General features: G+C 63.3%; 1 protein-coding gene and 2 long non-coding RNA genes across 3 annotated transcripts; all 3 read left to right on the top strand.

Annotated features, from left to right (window-relative positions):
• Nucleotides 1–696: 696 nt before the first annotated feature.
• On the top strand, nucleotides 697–2,626 carry LOC137452731 (uncharacterized). The gene is made up of 3 exons (XR_010990162.1): nucleotides 697–749; nucleotides 1,763–1,871; nucleotides 2,501–2,626. It is a non-coding gene; the product is annotated as an uncharacterized lncRNA (long non-coding RNA).
• Nucleotides 2,627–7,361: 4,735 nt separating this feature from the next.
• LOC137452730 (eukaryotic translation initiation factor 3 subunit A-like) lies at nucleotides 7,362–13,101 on the top strand. Its single transcript, XM_068161378.1, has 4 exons — nucleotides 7,362–8,318; nucleotides 8,492–8,711; nucleotides 10,523–10,804; nucleotides 12,616–13,101. The coding sequence occupies exons 1-4, from the start codon at nucleotides 8,175–8,177 to the stop codon at nucleotides 12,774–12,776; spliced, it is 807 nt and encodes a 268-aa protein (XP_068017479.1). The 5' UTR covers nucleotides 7,362–8,174; the 3' UTR covers nucleotides 12,777–13,101.
• Nucleotides 13,102–15,567: 2,466 nt separating this feature from the next.
• LOC137452729 (uncharacterized) lies at nucleotides 15,568–17,387 on the top strand. The gene is made up of 2 exons (XR_010990161.1): nucleotides 15,568–16,755; nucleotides 16,845–17,387. It is a non-coding gene; the product is annotated as an uncharacterized lncRNA (long non-coding RNA).
• Nucleotides 17,388–17,545: the final 158 nt, after the last annotated feature.

The following is a 17,545-nucleotide window of genomic DNA, read 5'->3' as shown; positions in this document are numbered from 1 at the left end:
AGCGCTGGGGGGGCGGCTCGGAGCCGGGGCCGCTGTGAGCACCGCGGCGGGGCCGGGGCCGGGGCCGGGGTCTGTGCGCCCCGGGGCTCCCCGCCCCAGCGCTCTGCCGCACCGCAGCGCTCGGCGCCGGCCGCTGCCCCTCCGGCCCGGGCTCGGTGCGAGACCTGCAAGGGGCAGAGGCGCTCGGCTCTGCCGCCAGAGCTCAACCCCAGCCTGCGGCCGCGGAGTGCGGAGGCGGCGCTGGGGCAGAGCTCCGGCGCTGAGCTCTGGCAAGCACCGCGGAGCGCCCTGAGGCAGGGCCCGGGCAGGTGCGGGAGAGGGAGCGGGGGGGGCTCGAGCAGGGGGGGCCTGGGGCGGCCGAGAGGGACGTTTTAAATTCCCTTCTGTAACTGTGAGGTCTCTCCTGGGCCGCTCAGAACACTACAGATGGAGATACAGTTCATAGAGGGAGCAGCAGGGGTGCCCGAAGGCTCTCTGGGGTGCGCGCCAGCGCCGGCGGAGGAGACTGAGCGCCCTGGGGCGCGGGGCGGGGCCGGGGGCGGGGCCTGGGCTCCTCCCAGGGCTTCAGCGCGAGAATTCGAGCGGCCAGAGGCGCCCGGCCCGGGCGGGACCTGGACCGGCCCCGGCCAGAGGCGCCGCTGGACTTGGGAGTTGCGCTCGGAGGGCAGCTGTGGCAGCGCTCCGGCGGATGGAGACCTGGCAGGCGCCTCAGGGGGACTCTGGCGGATCCGCGAGGGACAGGAGCCCAGGTGCGAGCGGGGACAGGGAGGGCTGGCCCGGGGAGACCTGCGGGAGCTTAGAGCCTGAGGCGCTCGCCGTGCAGCTTCAACCGCCCGTCGGTGCAGATGTCCTCAGTGCAATGAACACGAGGGGGGGCTGCCAGGGCGGCCCGGAGGGCATTCCAGCGGCTGGGGGCGTTCCGGCTCTGCGGGGAAGGCTGCGCCGAGGCGCCGGTAGACGGGCTGGGTGCGAGGACGGCTCCCGAAGCGCAGGGGCAGCGCTGGGGCAGCGCGGGGGGTGGCGGAGCGCTGAAGGCAGCGCTGAGGTGCGTGAGAGGGAACGGGGCTGGGCTGGGGCAGAGCTGCAGCAGCTGAAGGGAGGAGTTTGTGTAGGCAGTGTCTGAGGTGCTGTCATCTCCAGCCCGGAACATACACGTGTTTGTATTGGTTTTAATAAAAGGACATTAAGGGTGGCCGGGCTGGGGGGGGGCTGTGTCTGTGAGCGCCACAGAAGGCGCCGCGGCGGGGGGGGGCTGTGGGGTGTTGGGGGCTGTGAGCGCCCTGAGGGTTCCCGCGCGGCGGCTTTCCCGCCCTGCCCGCGCCACAGGCACCAGCGCGCGCTGTTCCCGCGCGGCCGCCGCCTGAGGCAAGGGGAGGCGCCTGGCTGTGGGGACTGTGAGCGCCCGGAGGGTCCCGGCCTCACCTGTGCGCCCTTCCCGCCAGAGGGGCCGGCGCGCGCCGCGCGCCTCAGGAGCTGCCGGGGCGGGAACGGGAAGCGGCCCGGGGCAGGGCCGGGCCGGGCCGCAGCCTGCAGCTGCGCTGGGCTTGGGGTCTGGGAGGATCCGCTCCTGGGGCAGCGCTGCGGATGCCGGAGGGCAGGGCAGGCAGCGCAGGGGCTTGGGCAGGTTCGTGAGGGCGCAGGGTGAGACCGGCCGGGGGCAGGGGAATCAGCTCGGGGACAATTTCTGTTTCGTTAAAACCTGAGGCACTTCCCTCTGTAGCTCAGCACCTCCTGAGTGTGCCTCTGCTGTTTGCTCCTTCAGGCAGAACGAGGCTCTGCAGGGAGCAGACTCAGGGACAGAGCAGTGACATTTGGGCACAGAGACTGAGAGGATCTGTGGGGCAGAAAATGCAAACAGAGAAAGCCCTGAGGTAAGCAAGAGCAGAGGTGACATCCTGGAGGGAAAACATGGAGGCAGTTTATACAGGATAAAAGCCAAAGCTTTCGGAGGGAAAAGCTGAGGCAATGTGCTGGGGGCAGAGCGGGCATGGAGGGAACCTGAGGCAACCCACAGGGAGAAGGTGAAAATTGTCCTGAGAAAACCTGAGCAAAGAAGAGGGGACACAGGAAGCAGCTTGGAGGGAAGACTTAAGGCAAATATCTGTGAGACAAGATACAGAAATGAACAGGAAAGTTAACCTATGGGAGACAAGAATGAGGATTTGAGAGGGAAAATCACAGCTTATTTAGGAGGGAGAGTGAGGGGGAGGAAAGGCATGGGAGGGAAGAGCTGAGGAAAGGTGGAGGGAGGAAAGGGGATGTTTGGGAGGGAAACAGAGGCCATTTTGGACAGGAGGAAGAGAAATTATGCCTGGAATTGAGAAGGAAATCTGTAGGGCAGAGGATGAAAATGTTGAAAATAGAAGCTAAGATAATGCAAGGAGAGAAAGGACATTTTGAACAGAAAAAGCCTGTAGTGATTGAGGAGCAGTGATACCTTTTCCCCTTGGGCGGGGAGGAATTGGCACTGCTGAGGCCTAACTCTGTTCTCCTTCCTCAGAGGCAGCTGGCACAGAGCCCCACTATGGAGCGGCGAGGCAAGGTGCGGGGGGGCGAAAGGAGCTGAGAAGAGGAGGAGCACCGGGCTGAACAGCTGGACATGGGCAAGGCGCCCTGGGCAATGAGACCTCCCTCTCAATTTGGCTGTGGTAACACAAGATCTTTGCCAGCACCGTTAGGGTGCCCTGGTTGGCTTTGTGCTGGGCGACCTCCCTGTAAGCAGGGCTCGGTCTTTGCTTTTGCTGTTGTAGGCGTTTTGCCACCTAGCTCCTTGGCTGCACGGAGACTGGCAACCCTGTAAGGAGGGTCCGAGCCGGCGTCTCGGCCCGTATGGGGGGAAGTGTAGCTGCCTGGACCCCAGCCCCCCCTGTAAGCAGGGGAGGGCCCTTTAAACAGTTTCTCGGCTGCTGGCGGCCTGGCCAGCGTGACGCCCTGTACTTGGGGCATGTCACAAGGATTGGCATCCTGAGGCCCCTCTACCTGCATGCATCCCCGGGGGGGCCAGGTCTGACCCTCTGCTCTCCTGCTCGGGGTTAAGGATGCCTGCCCCACCAGTGGCTGCCCAGAGCTTGCTCCCTCTCTTGGGAAGGGCTGTGTGTGTGGCCCCTCTTGCCTCTGTGTGCCTGAGTCTGCTTGTCCTTTAGGTCCCTTAGAAAAGGCTGTAGCTTAGCTTAGGCTTCCCAGGAGGGAAAGAGGGGCTCTGGGCGGTTCCACGGCAGTCTCCTTGGAGGCCTCGAGTGGGGTGGGAGCTCGGCTTGCCCCTCCTTTGATTGGATGGACGCAGCGAAGCCGCTTAAGTCGTCTTGCGGCAAGGTGACCCCCCTGTAGTTCAGGGCCTGGGTCTCTGCCTTCATGGCAGCCTGTTCCCTTGGCACCCTGTCAGCTTAACAGCCCCGCACTCGGGGCCTGTGTGACGAGTTATGGAGCCTTCTGTGCCGTTCTGTCCCCTTCTGTCCCCAGCAGCAGCCCCAGGTCCCTGTAAGCAGGGCTGGGGAGGCTGCTTTTGGCAGCTAACAGGAACAAACCCTTAGAGGGTTGAGGTCAGTCCCTGGGCTCCTGAAGAGGTGGTGTTGTGCTGCAGCCAGGAGGGCCGGCCCGTAAGTGGGCGCAGGCCAGAGCCCGTGGCTCTCCGTGGGGCTTTTTGGGAGTGCCGGGCCGAGAGCGACCGCCCTGTAGGCAGGGAAGTGTGTTGCCGGTGTCCGGCGGGAGGTTCAAGGAGGGACCCCCCCTGTAATCAGGGCGGGTAGATCTGGTCCCGGCTTTTCAGAGGCATGGGGCCAGGGAGTGTGTGGGGCTTATCTTAGCGTGTTGTTCCCCCCCGCCCCACCCCGTCTTCGGGGCTGGGGCCACAGCCCCCCGGCCTTTGGCCGTGATGCCCCACTGCCTGGCTGCTGTCTTCCTGTAGCTGCGGGGCCAGGCCAAGCTCTCAGCTCCCTGGGTTTCGACCCGCCCGTAAGAGGGGTCGGGGTCCGAGTGCCTTTGCGCTCAGCTGGCAGCCTGTGTGGGGCACCCCCCCCGGCTAGCGGGGTGTGGGTCAAGATGCCCCTGAAGCGGAGAGAAGGAGCCTCCGTGGGCCTTTTGGGACCAGGGCCGCCCTGTAAGTCAGGGCCCGGTCAGTGCCCTGGCATCCCGGGCGCTTTGAAATGCCAGCGGCGGCTCCAGCCCCCTGTAAGCAGGGTCGTGCAGCCGCTCTGGCCGCTGCGTTGCATGCCCAGCTCCATTGCCCAGGGCGTCTGCTGCGGCGCCCGTCTGCGGTCCCGACCGGAAGTGTGCCGTGCGCCGCTTGGGTGAGTCGAGCGAAAGCGGGAAGACTTTGCAGAGCTGGGGGTGTCTGCGGGCGGGTAGCTGGCCGGGGGGTGCCCATGGGGAGCTGCCTGCGGGGCTGGAGGCTTCCCTCTTTCCCTTGGGCGGGGAGCAACTGGCACTACTGAGGCCTAACTCTGTCCTCCTTCCTTGGCAGTGGCTGGCACAGAAGGAAGAAGAGGCCCGCTGCGGAGCGGCGAGGCAACATACGGCGGAGGCAAGAGGCGGCGAGGCAACATACGGCGGAGGCAAGAGGCGGCGAGGCAAGAGGAGCGGCGTCCGGCTGAAGAGCGGGACAGGAGAAAGGCGCCCTGGGCAATGAGACCTCCCTCTCAATTTGGCTGTGGTAACACAAGATCTTTGCCAGCACCGTTAGGGTGCCCTGGTTGGCTTTGTGCTGGGCGACCTCCCTGTAAGCAGGGCTCGGTCTTTGCTTTTGCTGTTGTAGGCGTTTTGCCACCTAGCTCCTTGGCTGCACGGAGACTGGCAACCCTGTAAGGAGGGTCCGAGCCAGCGTCTCGGCCCGTATGGGGGGAAGTGTAGCTGCCTGGACCCCAGCCCCCCCTGTAAGCAGGGGAGGGCCCTTTAAACAGTTTCTCGGCTGCTGGCGGCCTGGCCAGCGTGACGCCCTGTACTTGGGGCATGTCACAAGGATTGGCATCCTGAGGCCCCTCTACCTGCATGCATCCCCGGGGGGGCCAGGTCTGACCCTCTGCTCTCCTGCTCGGGGTTAAGGATGCCTGCCCCACCAGTGGCTGCCCAGAGCTTGCTCCCTCTCTTGGGAAGGGCTGTGTGTGTGGCCCCTCTTGCCTCTGTGTGCCTGAGTCTGCTTGTCCTTTAGGTCCCTTAGAAAAGGCTGTAGCTTAGCTTAGGCTTCCCAGGAGGGAAAGAGGGGCTCTGGGCGGTTCCACGGCAGTCTCCTTGGAGGCCTCGAGTGGGGTGGGAGCTCGGCTTGCCCCTCCTTTGATTGGATGGACGCAGCGAAGCCGCTTAAGTCGTCTTGCGGCAAGGTGACCCCCCTGTAGTTCAGGGCCTGGGTCTCTGCCTTCATGGCAGCCTGTTCCCTTGGCACCCTGTCAGCTTAACAGCCCCGCACTCGGGGCCTGTGTGACGAGTTATGGAGCCTTCTGTGCCGTTCTGTCCCCTTCTGTCCCCAGCAGCAGCCCCAGGTCCCTGTAAGCAGGGCTGGGGAGGCTGCTTTTGGCAGCTAACAGGAACAAACCCTTAGAGGGTTGAGGTCAGTCCCTGGGCTCCTGAAGAGGTGGTGTTGTGCTGCAGCCAGGAGGGCCGGCCCGTAAGTGGGCGCAGGCCAGAGCCCGTGGCTCTCCGTGGGGCTTTTTGGGAGTGCCGGGCCGAGAGCGACCGCCCTGTAGGCAGGGAAGTGTGTTGCCGGTGTCCGGCGGGAGGTTCAAGGAGGGACCCCCCCTGTAATCAGGGCGGGTAGATCTGGTCCCGGCTTTTCAGAGGCATGGGGCCAGGGAGTGTGTGGGGCTTATCTTAGCGTGTTGTTCCCCCCCGCCCCACCCCGTCTTCGGGGCTGGGGCCACAGCCCCCCGGCCTTTGGCCGTGATGCCCCACTGCCTGGCTGCTGTCTTCCTGTAGCTGCGGGGCCAGGCCAAGCTCTCAGCTCCCTGGGTTTCGACCCGCCCGTAAGAGGGGTCGGGGTCCGAGTGCCTTTGCGCTCAGCTGGCAGCCTGTGTGGGGCACCCCCCCCGGCTAGCGGGGTGTGGGTCAAGATGCCCCTGAAGCGGAGAGAAGGAGCCTCCGTGGGCCTTTTGGGACCAGGGCCGCCCTGTAAGTCAGGGCCCGGTCAGTGCCCTGGCATCCCGGGCGCTTTGAAATGCCAGCGGCGGCTCCAGCCCCCTGTAAGCAGGGTCGTGCAGCCGCTCTGGCCGCTGCGTTGCATGCCCAGCTCCATTGCCCAGGGCGTCTGCTGCGGCGCCCGTCTGCGGTCCCGACCGGAAGTGTGCCGTGCGCCGCTTGGGTGAGTCGAGCGAAAGCGGGAAGACTTTGCAGAGCTGGGGGTGTCTGCGGGCGGGTAGCTGGCCGGGGGGTGCCCATGGGGGAGCTGCCTGCGGGGCTGGAGGCTTCCCTCTTTCCCTTGGGCGGGGAGCAACTGGCACTACTGAGGCCTAACTCTGTCCTCCTTCCTTGGCAGTGGCTGGCACAGAAGGAAGAAGAGGCCCGCTGCGGAGCGGCGAGGCAACATACGGCGGAGGCAAGAGGCGGCGAGGCAACATACGGCGGAGGCAAGAGGCGGCGAGGCAACATACGGCGGAGGCAAGAGGCGGCGAGGCAAGAGGAGCGGCGTCCGGCTGAAGAGCGGGACAGGAGAAAGGCGCCCTGGGCAATGAGACCTCCCTCTCAATTTGGCTGTGGTAACACAAGATCTTTGCCAGCACCGTTAGGGTGCCCTGGTTGGCTTTGTGCTGGGCGACCTCCCTGTAAGCAGGGCTCGGTCTTTGCTTTTGCTGTTGTAGGCGTTTTGCCACCTAGCTCCTTGGCTGCACGGAGACTGGCAACCCTGTAAGGAGGGTCCGAGCCGGCGTCTCGGCCCGTATGGGGGGAAGTGTAGCTGCCTGGACCCCAGCCCCCCCTGTAAGCAGGGGAGGGCCCTTTAAACAGTTTCTCGGCTGCTGGCGGCCTGGCCAGCGTGACGCCCTGTACTTGGGGCATGTCACAAGGATTGGCATCCTGAGGCCCCTCTACCTGCATGCATCCCCGGGGGGGCCAGGTCTGACCCTCTGCTCTCCTGCTCGGGGTTAAGGATGCCTGCCCCACCAGTGGCTGCCCAGAGCTTGCTCCCTCTCTTGGGAAGGGCTGTGTGTGTGGCCCCTCTTGCCTCTGTGTGCCTGAGTCTGCTTGTCCTTTAGGTCCCTTAGAAAAGGCTGTAGCTTAGCTTAGGCTTCCCAGGAGGGAAAGAGGGGCTCTGGGCGGTTCCACGGCAGTCTCCTTGGAGGCCTCGAGTGGGGTGGGAGCTCGGCTTGCCCCTCCTTTGATTGGATGGACGCAGCGAAGCCGCTTAAGTCGTCTTGCGGCAAGGTGACCCCCCTGTAGTTCAGGGCCTGGGTCTCTGCCTTCATGGCAGCCTGTTCCCTTGGCACCCTGTCAGCTTAACAGCCCCGCACTCGGGGCCTGTGTGACGAGTTATGGAGCCTTCTGTGCCGTTCTGTCCCCTTCTGTCCCCAGCAGCAGCCCCAGGTCCCTGTAAGCAGGGCTGGGGAGGCTGCTTTTGGCAGCTAACAGGAACAAACCCTTAGAGGGTTGAGGTCAGTCCCTGGGCTCCTGAAGAGGTGGTGTTGTGCTGCAGCCAGGAGGGCCGGCCCGTAAGTGGGCGCAGGCCAGAGCCCGTGGCTCTCCGTGGGGCTTTTTGGGAGTGCCGGGCCGAGAGCGACCGCCCTGTAGGCAGGGAAGTGTGTTGCCGGTGTCCGGCGGGAGGTTCAAGGAGGGACCCCCCCTGTAATCAGGGGGGGTAGATCTGGTCCCGGCCTTTCAGAGGCATGGGGCCAGGGAGTGTGTGGGGCTTATCTTAGCGTGTTGTTCCCCCCCACCCCACCCCGTCTTCGGGGCTGGGGCCACAGCCCCCCGGCCTTTGGCCGTGATGCCCCACTGCCTGGCTGCTGTCTTCCTGTAGCTGCGGGGCCAGGCCAAGCTCTCAGCTCCCTGGGTTTCGACCCGCCCGTAAGAGGGGTCGGGGTCCGAGTGCCTTTGCGCTCAGCTGGCAGCCTGTGTGGGGCACCCCCCCCGGCTAGCGGGGTGTGGGTCAAGATGCCCCTGAAGCGGAGAGAAGGAGCCTCCGTGGGCCTTTTGGGACCAGGGCCGCCCTGTAAGTCAGGGCCCGGTCAGTGCCCTGGCATCCCGGGCGCTTTGAAATGCCAGCGGCGGCTCCAGCCCCCTGTAAGCAGGGTCGTGCAGCCGCTCTGGCCGCTGCGTTGCATGCCCAGCTCCATTGCCCAGGGCGTCTGCTGCGGCGCCCGTCTGCGGTCCCGACCGGAAGTGTGCCGTGCGCCGCTTGGGTGAGTCGAGCGAAAGCGGGAAGACTTTGCAGAGCTGGGGGTGTCTGCGGGCGGGTAGCTGGCCGGGGGGTGCCCATGGGGAGCTGCCTGCGGGGCTGGAGGCTTCCCTCTTTCCCTTGGGCGGGGAGCAACTGGCACTACTGAGGCCTAACTCTGTCCTCCTTCCTTGGCAGTGGCTGGCACAGAAGGAAGAAGAGGCCCGCTGCGGAGCGGCGAGGCAACATACGGCGGAGGCAAGAGGCGGCGAGGCAACATACGGCGGAGGCAAGAGGCGGCGAGGCAACATACGGCGGAGGCAAGAGGCGGCGAGGCAAGAGGAGCGGCGTCCGGCTGAAGAGCGGGACAGGAGAAAGGCGCCCTGGGCAATGAGACCTCCCTCTCAATTTGGCTGTGGTAACACAAGATCTTTGCCAGCACCGTTAGGGTGCCCTGGTTGGCTTTGTGCTGGGCGACCTCCCTGTAAGCAGGGCTCGGTCTTTGCTTTTGCTGTTGTAGGCGTTTTGCCACCTAGCTCCTTGGCTGCACGGAGACTGGCAACCCTGTAAGGAGGGTCCGAGCCGGCGTCTCGGCCCGTATGGGGGGAAGTGTAGCTGCCTGGACCCCAGCCCCCCCTGTAAGCAGGGGAGGGCCCTTTAAACAGTTTCTCGGCTGCTGGCAGCCTGGCCAGCGTGACGCCCTGTACTTGGGGCATGTCACAAGGATTGGCATCCTGAGGCCCCTCTACCTGCATGCATCCCCGGGGGGGCCAGGTCTGACCCTCTGCTCTCCTGCTCGGGGTTAAGGATGCCTGCCCCACCAGTGGCTGCCCAGAGCTTGCTCCCTCTCTTGGGAAGGGCTGTGTGTGTGGCCCCTCTTGCCTCTGTGTGCCTGAGTCTGCTTGTCCTTTAGGTCCCTTAGAAAAGGCTGTAGCTTAGCTTAGGCTTCCCAGGAGGGAAAGAGGGGCTCTGGGCGGTTCCACGGCAGTCTCCTTGGAGGCCTCGAGTGGGGTGGGAGCTCGGCTTGCCCCTCCTTTGATTGGATGGACGCAGCGAAGCCGCTTAAGTCGTCTTGCGGCAAGGTGACCCCCCTGTAGTTCAGGGCCTGGGTCTCTGCCTTCATGGCAGCCTGTTCCCTTGGCACCCTGTCAGCTTAACAGCCCCGCACTCGGGGCCTGTGTGACGAGTTATGGAGCCTTCTGTGCCGTTCTGTCCCCTTCTGTCCCCAGCAGCAGCCCCAGGTCCCTGTAAGCAGGGCTGGGGAGGCTGCTTTTGGCAGCTAACAGGAACAAACCCTTAGAGGGTTGAGGTCAGTCCCTGGGCTCCTGAAGAGGTGGTGTTGTGCTGCAGCCAGGAGGGCCGGCCCGTAAGTGGGCGCAGGCCAGAGCCCGTGGCTCTCCGTGGGGCTTTTTGGGAGTGCCGGGCCGAGAGCGACCGCCCTGTAGGCAGGGAAGTGTGTTGCCGGTGTCCGGCGGGAGGTTCAAGGAGGGACCCCCCCTGTAATCAGGGCGGGTAGATCTGGTCCCGGCTTTTCAGAGGCATGGGGCCAGGGAGTGTGTGGGGCTTATCTTAGCGTGTTGTTCCCCCCCGCCCCACCCCGTCTTCGGGGCTGGGGCCACAGCCCCCCGGCCTTTGGCCGTGATGCCCCACTGCCTGGCTGCTGTCTTCCTGTAGCTGCGGGGCCAGGCCAAGCTCTCAGCTCCCTGGGTTTCGACCCGCCCGTAAGAGGGGTCGGGGTCCGAGTGCCTTTGCGCTCAGCTGGCAGCCTGTGTGGGGCACCCCCCCCGGCTAGCGGGGTGTGGGTCAAGATGCCCCTGAAGCGGAGAGAAGGAGCCTCCGTGGGCCTTTTGGGACCAGGGCCGCCCTGTAAGTCAGGGCCCGGTCAGTGCCCTGGCATCCCGGGCGCTTTGAAATGCCAGCGGCGGCTCCAGCCCCCTGTAAGCAGGGTCGTGCAGCCGCTCTGGCCGCTGCGTTGCATGCCCAGCTCCATTGCCCAGGGCGTCTGCTGCGGCGCCCGTCTGCGGTCCCGACCGGAAGTGTGCCGTGCGCCGCTTGGGTGAGTCGAGCGAAAGCGGGAAGACTTTGCAGAGCTGGGGGTGTCTGCGGGCGGGTAGCTGGCCGGGGGGTGCCCATGGGGAGCTGCCTGCGGGGCTGGAGGCTTCCCTCTTTCCCTTGGGCGGGGAGCAACTGGCACTACTGAGGCCTAACTCTGTCCTCCTTCCTTGGCAGTGGCTGGCACAGAAGGAAGAAGAGGCCCGCTGCGGAGCGGCGAGGCAACATACGGCGGAGGCAAGAGGCGGCGAGGCAACATACGGCGGAGGCAAGAGGCGGCGAGGCAACATACGGCGGAGGCAAGAGGCGGCGAGGCAACATACGGCGGAGGCAAGAGGCGGCGAGGCAACATACGGCGGAGGCAAGAGGCGGCGAGGCAAGAGGAGCGGCGTCCGGCTGAAGAGCGGGACAGGAGAAAGGCGCCCTGGGCAATGAGACCTCCCTCTCAATTTGGCTGTGGTAACACAAGATCTTTGCCAGCACCGTTAGGGTGCCCTGGTTGGCTTTGTGCTGGGCGACCTCCCTGTAAGCAGGGCTCGGTCTTTGCTTTTGCTGTTGTAGGCGTTTTGCCACCTAGCTCCTTGGCTGCACGGAGACTGGCAACCCTGTAAGGAGGGTCCGAGCCGGCGTCTCGGCCCGTATGGGGGGAAGTGTAGCTGCCTGGACCCCAGCCCCCCCTGTAAGCAGGGGAGGGCCCTTTAAACAGTTTCTCGGCTGCTGGCGGCCTGGCCAGCGTGACGCCCTGTACTTGGGGCATGTCACAACGATTGGCATCCTGAGGCCCCTCTACCTGCATGCATCCCCGGGGGGGCCAGGTCTGACCCTCTGCTCTCCTGCTCGGGGTTAAGGATGCCTGCCCCACCAGTGGCTGCCCAGAGCTTGCTCCCTCTCTTGGGAAGGGCTGTGTGTGTGGCCCCTCTTGCCTCTGTGTGCCTGAGTCTGCTTGTCCTTTAGGTCCCTTAGAAAAGGCTGTAGCTTAGCTTAGGCTTCCCAGGAGGGAAAGAGGGGCTCTGGGCGGTTCCACGGCAGTCTCCTTGGAGGCCTCGAGTGGGGTGGGAGCTCGGCTTGCCCCTCCTTTGATTGGATGGACGCAGCGAAGCCGCTTAAGTCGTCTTGCGGCAAGGTGACCCCCCTGTAGTTCAGGGCCTGGGTCTCTGCCTTCATGGCAGCCTGTTCCCTTGGCACCCTGTCAGCTTAACAGCCCCGCACTCGGGGCCTGTGTGACGAGTTATGGAGCCTTCTGTGCCGTTCTGTCCCCTTCTGTCCCCAGCAGCAGCCCCAGGTCCCTGTAAGCAGGGCTGGGGAGGCTGCTTTTGGCAGCTAACAGGAACAAACCCTTAGAGGGTTGAGGTCAGTCCCTGGGCTCCTGAAGAGGTGGTGTTGTGCTGCAGCCAGGAGGGCCGGCCCGTAAGTGGGCGCAGGCCAGAGCCCGTGGCTCTCCGTGGGGCTTTTTGGGAGTGCCGGGCCGAGAGCGACCGCCCTGTAGGCAGGGAAGTGCGTTGCCGGTGTCCGGCGGGAGGTTCAAGGAGGGACCCCCCCTGTAATCAGGGGGGGTAGATCTGGTCCCGGCCTTTCAGAGGCATGGGGCCAGGGAGTGTGTGGGGCTTATCTTAGCGTGTTGTTCCCCCCCACCCCACCCCGTCTTCGGGGCTGGGGCCACAGCCCCCCGGCCTTTGGCCGTGATGCCCCACTGCCTGGCTGCTGTCTTCCTGTAGCTGCGGGGCCAGGCCAAGCTCTCAGCTCCCTGGGTTTCGACCCGCCCGTAAGAGGGGTCGGGGTCCGAGTGCCTTTGCGCTCAGCTGGCAGCCTGTGTGGGGCACCCCCCCCGGCTAGCGGGGTGTGGGTCAAGATGCCCCTGAAGCGGAGAGAAGGAGCCTCCGTGGGCCTTTTGGGACCAGGGCCGCCCTGTAAGTCAGGGCCCGGTCAGTGCCCTGGCATCCCGGGCGCTTTGAAATGCCAGCGGCGGCTCCAGCCCCCTGTAAGCAGGGTCGTGCAGCCGCTCTGGCCGCTGCGTTGCATGCCCAGCTCCATTGCCCAGGGCGTCTGCTGCGGCGCCCGTCTGCGGTCCCGACCGGAAGTGTGCCGTGCGCCGCTTGGGTGAGTCGAGCGAAAGCGGGAAGACTTTGCAGAGCTGGGGGTGTCTGCGGGCGGGTAGCTGGCCGGGGGGTGCCCATGGGGAGCTGCCTGCGGGGCTGGAGGCTTCCCTCTTTCCCTTGGGCGGGGAGCAACTGGCACTACTGAGGCCTAACTCTGTCCTCCTTCCTTGGCAGTGGCTGGCACAGAAGGAAGAAGAGGCCCGCTGCGGAGCGGCGAGGCAACATACGGCGGAGGCAAGAGGCGGCGAGGCAACATACGGCGGAGGCAAGAGGCGGCGAGGCAACATACGGCGGAGGCAAGAGGCGGCGAGGCAAGAGGAGCGGCGTCCGGCTGAAGAGCGGGACAGGAGAAAGGCGCCCTGGGCAATGAGACCTCCCTCTCAATTTGGCTGTGGTAACACAAGATCTTTGCCAGCACCGTTAGGGTGCCCTGGTTGGCTTTGTGCTGGGCGACCTCCCTGTAAGCAGGGCTCGGTCTTTGCTTTTGCTGTTGTAGGCGTTTTGCCACCTAGCTCCTTGGCTGCACGGAGACTGGCAACCCTGTAAGGAGGGTCCGAGCCGGCGTCTCGGCCCGTATGGGGGGAAGTGTAGCTGCCTGGACCCCAGCCCCCCCTGTAAGCAGGGGAGGGCCCTTTAAACAGTTTCTCGGCTGCTGGCAGCCTGGCCAGCGTGACGCCCTGTACTTGGGGCATGTCACAAGGATTGGCATCCTGAGGCCCCTCTACCTGCATGCATCCCCGGGGGGGCCAGGTCTGACCCTCTGCTCTCCTGCTCGGGGTTAAGGATGCCTGCCCCACCAGTGGCTGCCCAGAGCTTGCTCCCTCTCTTGGGAAGGGCTGTGTGTGTGGCCCCTCTTGCCTCTGTGTGCCTGAGTCTGCTTGTCCTTTAGGTCCCTTAGAAAAGGCTGTAGCTTAGCTTAGGCTTCCCAGGAGGGAAAGAGGGGCTCTGGGCGGTTCCACGGCAGTCTCCTTGGAGGCCTCGAGTGGGGTGGGAGCTCGGCTTGCCCCTCCTTTGATTGGATGGACGCAGCGAAGCCGCTTAAGTCGTCTTGCGGCAAGGTGACCCCCCTGTAGTTCAGGGCCTGGGTCTCTGCCTTCATGGCAGCCTGTTCCCTTGGCACCCTGTCAGCTTAACAGCCCCGCACTCGGGGCCTGTGTGACGAGTTATGGAGCCTTCTGTGCCGTTCTGTCCCCTTCTGTCCCCAGCAGCAGCCCCAGGTCCCTGTAAGCAGGGCTGGGGAGGCTGCTTTTGGCAGCTAACAGGAACAAACCCTTAGAGGGTTGAGGTCAGTCCCTGGGCTCCTGAAGAGGTGGTGTTGTGCTGCAGCCAGGAGGGCCGGCCCGTAAGTGGGCGCAGGCCAGAGCCCGTGGCTCTCCGTGGGGCTTTTTGGGAGTGCCGGGCCGAGAGCGACCGCCCTGTAGGCAGGGAAGTGTGTTGCCGGTGTCCGGCGGGAGGTTCAAGGAGGGACCCCCCCTGTAATCAGGGCGGGTAGATCTGGTCCCGGCTTTTCAGAGGCATGGGGCCAGGGAGTGTGTGGGGCTTATCTTAGCGTGTTGTTCCCCCCCGCCCCACCCCGTCTTCGGGGCTGGGGCCACAGCCCCCCGGCCTTTGGCCGTGATGCCCCACTGCCTGGCTGCTGTCTTCCTGTAGCTGCGGGGCCAGGCCAAGCTCTCAGCTCCCTGGGTTTCGACCCGCCCGTAAGAGGGGTCGGGGTCCGAGTGCCTTTGCGCTCAGCTGGCAGCCTGTGTGGGGCACCCCCCCCGGCTAGCGGGGTGTGGGTCAAGATGCCCCTGAAGCGGAGAGAAGGAGCCTCCGTGGGCCTTTTGGGACCAGGGCCGCCCTGTAAGTCAGGGCCCGGTCAGTGCCCTGGCATCCCGGGCGCTTTGAAATGCCAGCGGCGGCTCCAGCCCCCTGTAAGCAGGGTCGTGCAGCCGCTCTGGCCGCTGCGTTGCATGCCCAGCTCCATTGCCCAGGGCGTCTGCTGCGGCGCCCGTCTGCGGTCCCGACCGGAAGTGTGCCGTGCGCCGCTTGGGTGAGTCGAGCGAAAGCGGGAAGACTTTGCAGAGCTGGGGGTGTCTGCGGGCGGGTAGCTGGCCGGGGGGTGCCCATGGGGAGCTGCCTGCGGGGCTGGAGGCTTCCCTCTTTCCCTTGGGCGGGGAGCAACTGGCACTACTGAGGCCTAACTCTGTCCTCCTTCCTTGGCAGTGGCTGGCACAGAAGGAAGAAGAGGCCCGCTGCGGAGCGGCGAGGCAACATACGGCGGAGGCAAGAGGCGGCGAGGCAACATACGGCGGAGGCAAGAGGCGGCGAGGCAAAATACGGCGGAGGCAAGAGGCGGCGAGGCAAGAGGAGCGGCGTCCGGCTGAAGAGCGGGACAGGAGAAAGGCGCCCTGGGCAATGAGACCTCCCTCTCAATTTGGCTGTGGTAACACAAGATCTTTGCCAGCACCGTTAGGGTGCCCTGGTTGGCTTTGTGCTGGGCGACCTCCCTGTAAGCAGGGCTCGGTCTTTGCTTTTGCTGTTGTAGGCGTTTTGCCACCTAGCTCCTTGGCTGCACGGAGACTGGCAACCCTGTAAGGAGGGTCCGAGCCGGCGTCTCGGCCCGTATGGGGGGAAGTGTAGCTGCCTGGACCCCAGCCCCCCCTGTAAGCAGGGGAGGGCCCTTTAAACAGTTTCTCGGCTGCTGGCGGCCTGGCCAGCGTGACGCCCTGTACTTGGGGCATGTCACAAGGATTGGCATCCTGAGGCCCCTCTACCTGCATGCATCCCCGGGGGGGCCAGGTCTGACCCTCTGCTCTCCTGCTCGGGGTTAAGGATGCCTGCCCCACCAGTGGCTGCCCAGAGCTTGCTCCCTCTCTTGGGAAGGGCTGTGTGTGTGGCCCCTCTTGCCTCTGTGTGCCTGAGTCTGCTTGTCCTTTAGGTCCCTTAGAAAAGGCTGTAGCTTAGCTTAGGCTTCCCAGGAGGGAAAGAGGGGCTCTGGGCGGTTCCACGGCAGTCTCCTTGGAGGCCTCGAGTGGGGTGGGAGCTCGGCTTGCCCCTCCTTTGATTGGATGGACGCAGCAAAGCCGCTTAAGTCGTCTTGCGGCAAGGTGACCCCCCTGTAGTTCAGGGCCTGGGTCTCTGCCTTCATGGCAGCCTGTTCCCTTGGCACCCTGTCAGCTTAACAGCCCCGCACTCGGGGCCTGTGTGACGAGTTATGGAGCCTTCTGTGCCGTTCTGTCCCCTTCTGTCCCCAGCAGCAGCCCCAGGTCCCTGTAAGCAGGGCTGGGGAGGCTGCTTTTGGCAGCTAACAGGAACAAACCCTTAGAGGGTTGAGGTCAGTCCCCGGGCTTCTGAAGAGGTGGTGTTGTGCTGCAGCCAGGAGGGCCGGCTGGGGGCATCCCTCTTTCCCTCGGGCAGGGAGGAATTGGCACTACCGAGGCCTTCTTTTGTCCTTTTGGCAATCTTTGTCAAGGCAGACAGAACGTAGCACTGCTGTGTATCATCACTTCTTGTCCTGCTCCTTCAGATATTCTTCATGTGGAAAGCACACTCAGACTAGCCTTCAGCTGCCACAAGCTGTATCAAAGGCCTGCCTCAGCTGATTTTTTGCCTGTTTATGTCTCCTGGCATAATGAGCTGCAGTCCTGTTGTGCAAGAATCCCATCCTTCTTCCATGTGGATTGTCACTTGCACTAGTGCAAAATGGTTGAGGTACCACGCAGCTCTTACTGTGTCCGTTTGAAGTCCATTTTGCTTCGATTCTGGACAGCTTTTCTGTGCTCAGGGTGAACATGCCACAGGTGTAAGGGTGAATTTGTGTTCCCAGTGATCCTCTTCTTTGGGAGAGAATAATTTTTGTTCTGTTGCTCTTATGTGATGCCTCCGTGCTTTTAATGAGTTGGAAGGAAATTTTAAGTGGTATGGAAGCAGTATTCAGCAGGGACACTAAGGACCAGTTTTCAGTTAGTCCACGTGCCAGGCAATCAGGTGAGAGGGTAGACTCAAATCAAACTCTCCAAAGCTTCTCATCATGTCTTCACATGGAGCAACTGCTCCTTCCCTTGCAGGCATCCTGGCTTGTTTCTAGGCTTAAGCATCTGTTGTGGACGTTCTTTGCACTTTTTAACCCTCCTAAACACCGGGGGGATTCTTCAGGGAACAGTTTAGCTCAATCACAGCACTTATTTGTCTGTAAAATTTTGCCAGTGCTTCTGTAATAAAAAGGTTTTTATTTCTGCTGTAGCTTGCAAGCTGGTGACCACCGTGGGAGCACCGCTCTGTTGTTCACAGAGTGTTTTGTTGTTGCAAACTTGGGACAAATGTGAGATTTAGGTGAGTTACTTTCTTTAGAAGTGTCTGCTCAGCCATCCTCTTCCTGGATCTCTTGGACAGGAGAAAGGTTTGTCTCTCTCTGTTTGCAGTGCCCTGATGAGGACTTGTGCCAACACAGGCTCAGAAAGCTGAAACCACCGAAGGGTTTAGTGGATGAGAGCAAAGCTCAGCCAGTTGCTGAAGGTGGAAACCTTACCCAGAAGGCTGTCCCCAGCTCGGGGTGATAAAAAGAACAGGAGCGTAGCTGCTCAGCTGTCTTTCCTTCTGTGATGCCACGTGGGGGTGGTAAGGGTGCAGCAGAGGAGCAGTGAGGGAGGAGTGGGGGCAGTCTCCCACAAAGGCTGCTTGCAGACCTGAATGTTTGAAATGCCAGAACGTTCTTGGAGGGGAGGGAAAGCCCTGGGAAAGTGTGAGTGTGAGATGTTCCAGCAGAGGAAAAGCGGTGCTGTTTAGCAGGAGATTGCAGGACAGTGATTTGTATGCAGCAAGGCTTTGACCTGACTCCCCCTGGTTCTCTGTTATCTTGAAATGCTTCCAGAATAGAAAAGCACAGCCTGAGCAGGCCACAGAGGGTTTGAACTGGAAATAGAAATATCAACTGTGTCTCTCTCAATTAAAACTTTGTGTGTGCTTGTGGTGTGTTGTTTTTTCTTGGAATGGAAAAAGCCTGGAAGGGAGCTCAGCAAAGCTGCTCCCCAGGCAGAGGTGGAGGACCTGCCCCAGACCTGCTGTGTTGGGAGTCTGTTACAGGGGTCTGCTGTTATCTAAAGTGGGCCTTGGGGGGTATGAA

Source organism: Melanerpes formicivorus, unplaced genomic scaffold (genome assembly GCF_026170545.1).
Source record: "Melanerpes formicivorus ecotype bairdi unplaced genomic scaffold, bMelFor1.0.p_v2 SCAF_58, whole genome shotgun sequence".
Lineage (NCBI taxonomy): Eukaryota > Metazoa > Chordata > Aves > Piciformes > Picidae > Melanerpes > Melanerpes formicivorus.
This window is presented reverse-complemented; position numbering and strand designations above follow the sequence as displayed.

Bases quoted from the DNA above. Each gene is read 5' to 3' on its own strand.
- LOC137452730 (XM_068161378.1), top strand. From the start codon at position 8,175: ATGCCAGCGGCGGCTCCAGCCCCCTGTAAGCAGGGTCGTGCAGCCGCT. The intron at 8,319-8,491 runs GTGAGTCGAGCG...CTTCCTTGGCAG, and splicing joins GTGTGCCGTGCGCCGCTTGG to TGGCTGGCACAGAAGGAAGA. The intron at 10,805-12,615 runs GTAACACAAGAT...CTTCCTTGGCAG, and splicing joins TCCCTCTCAATTTGGCTGTG to TGGCTGGCACAGAAGGAAGA.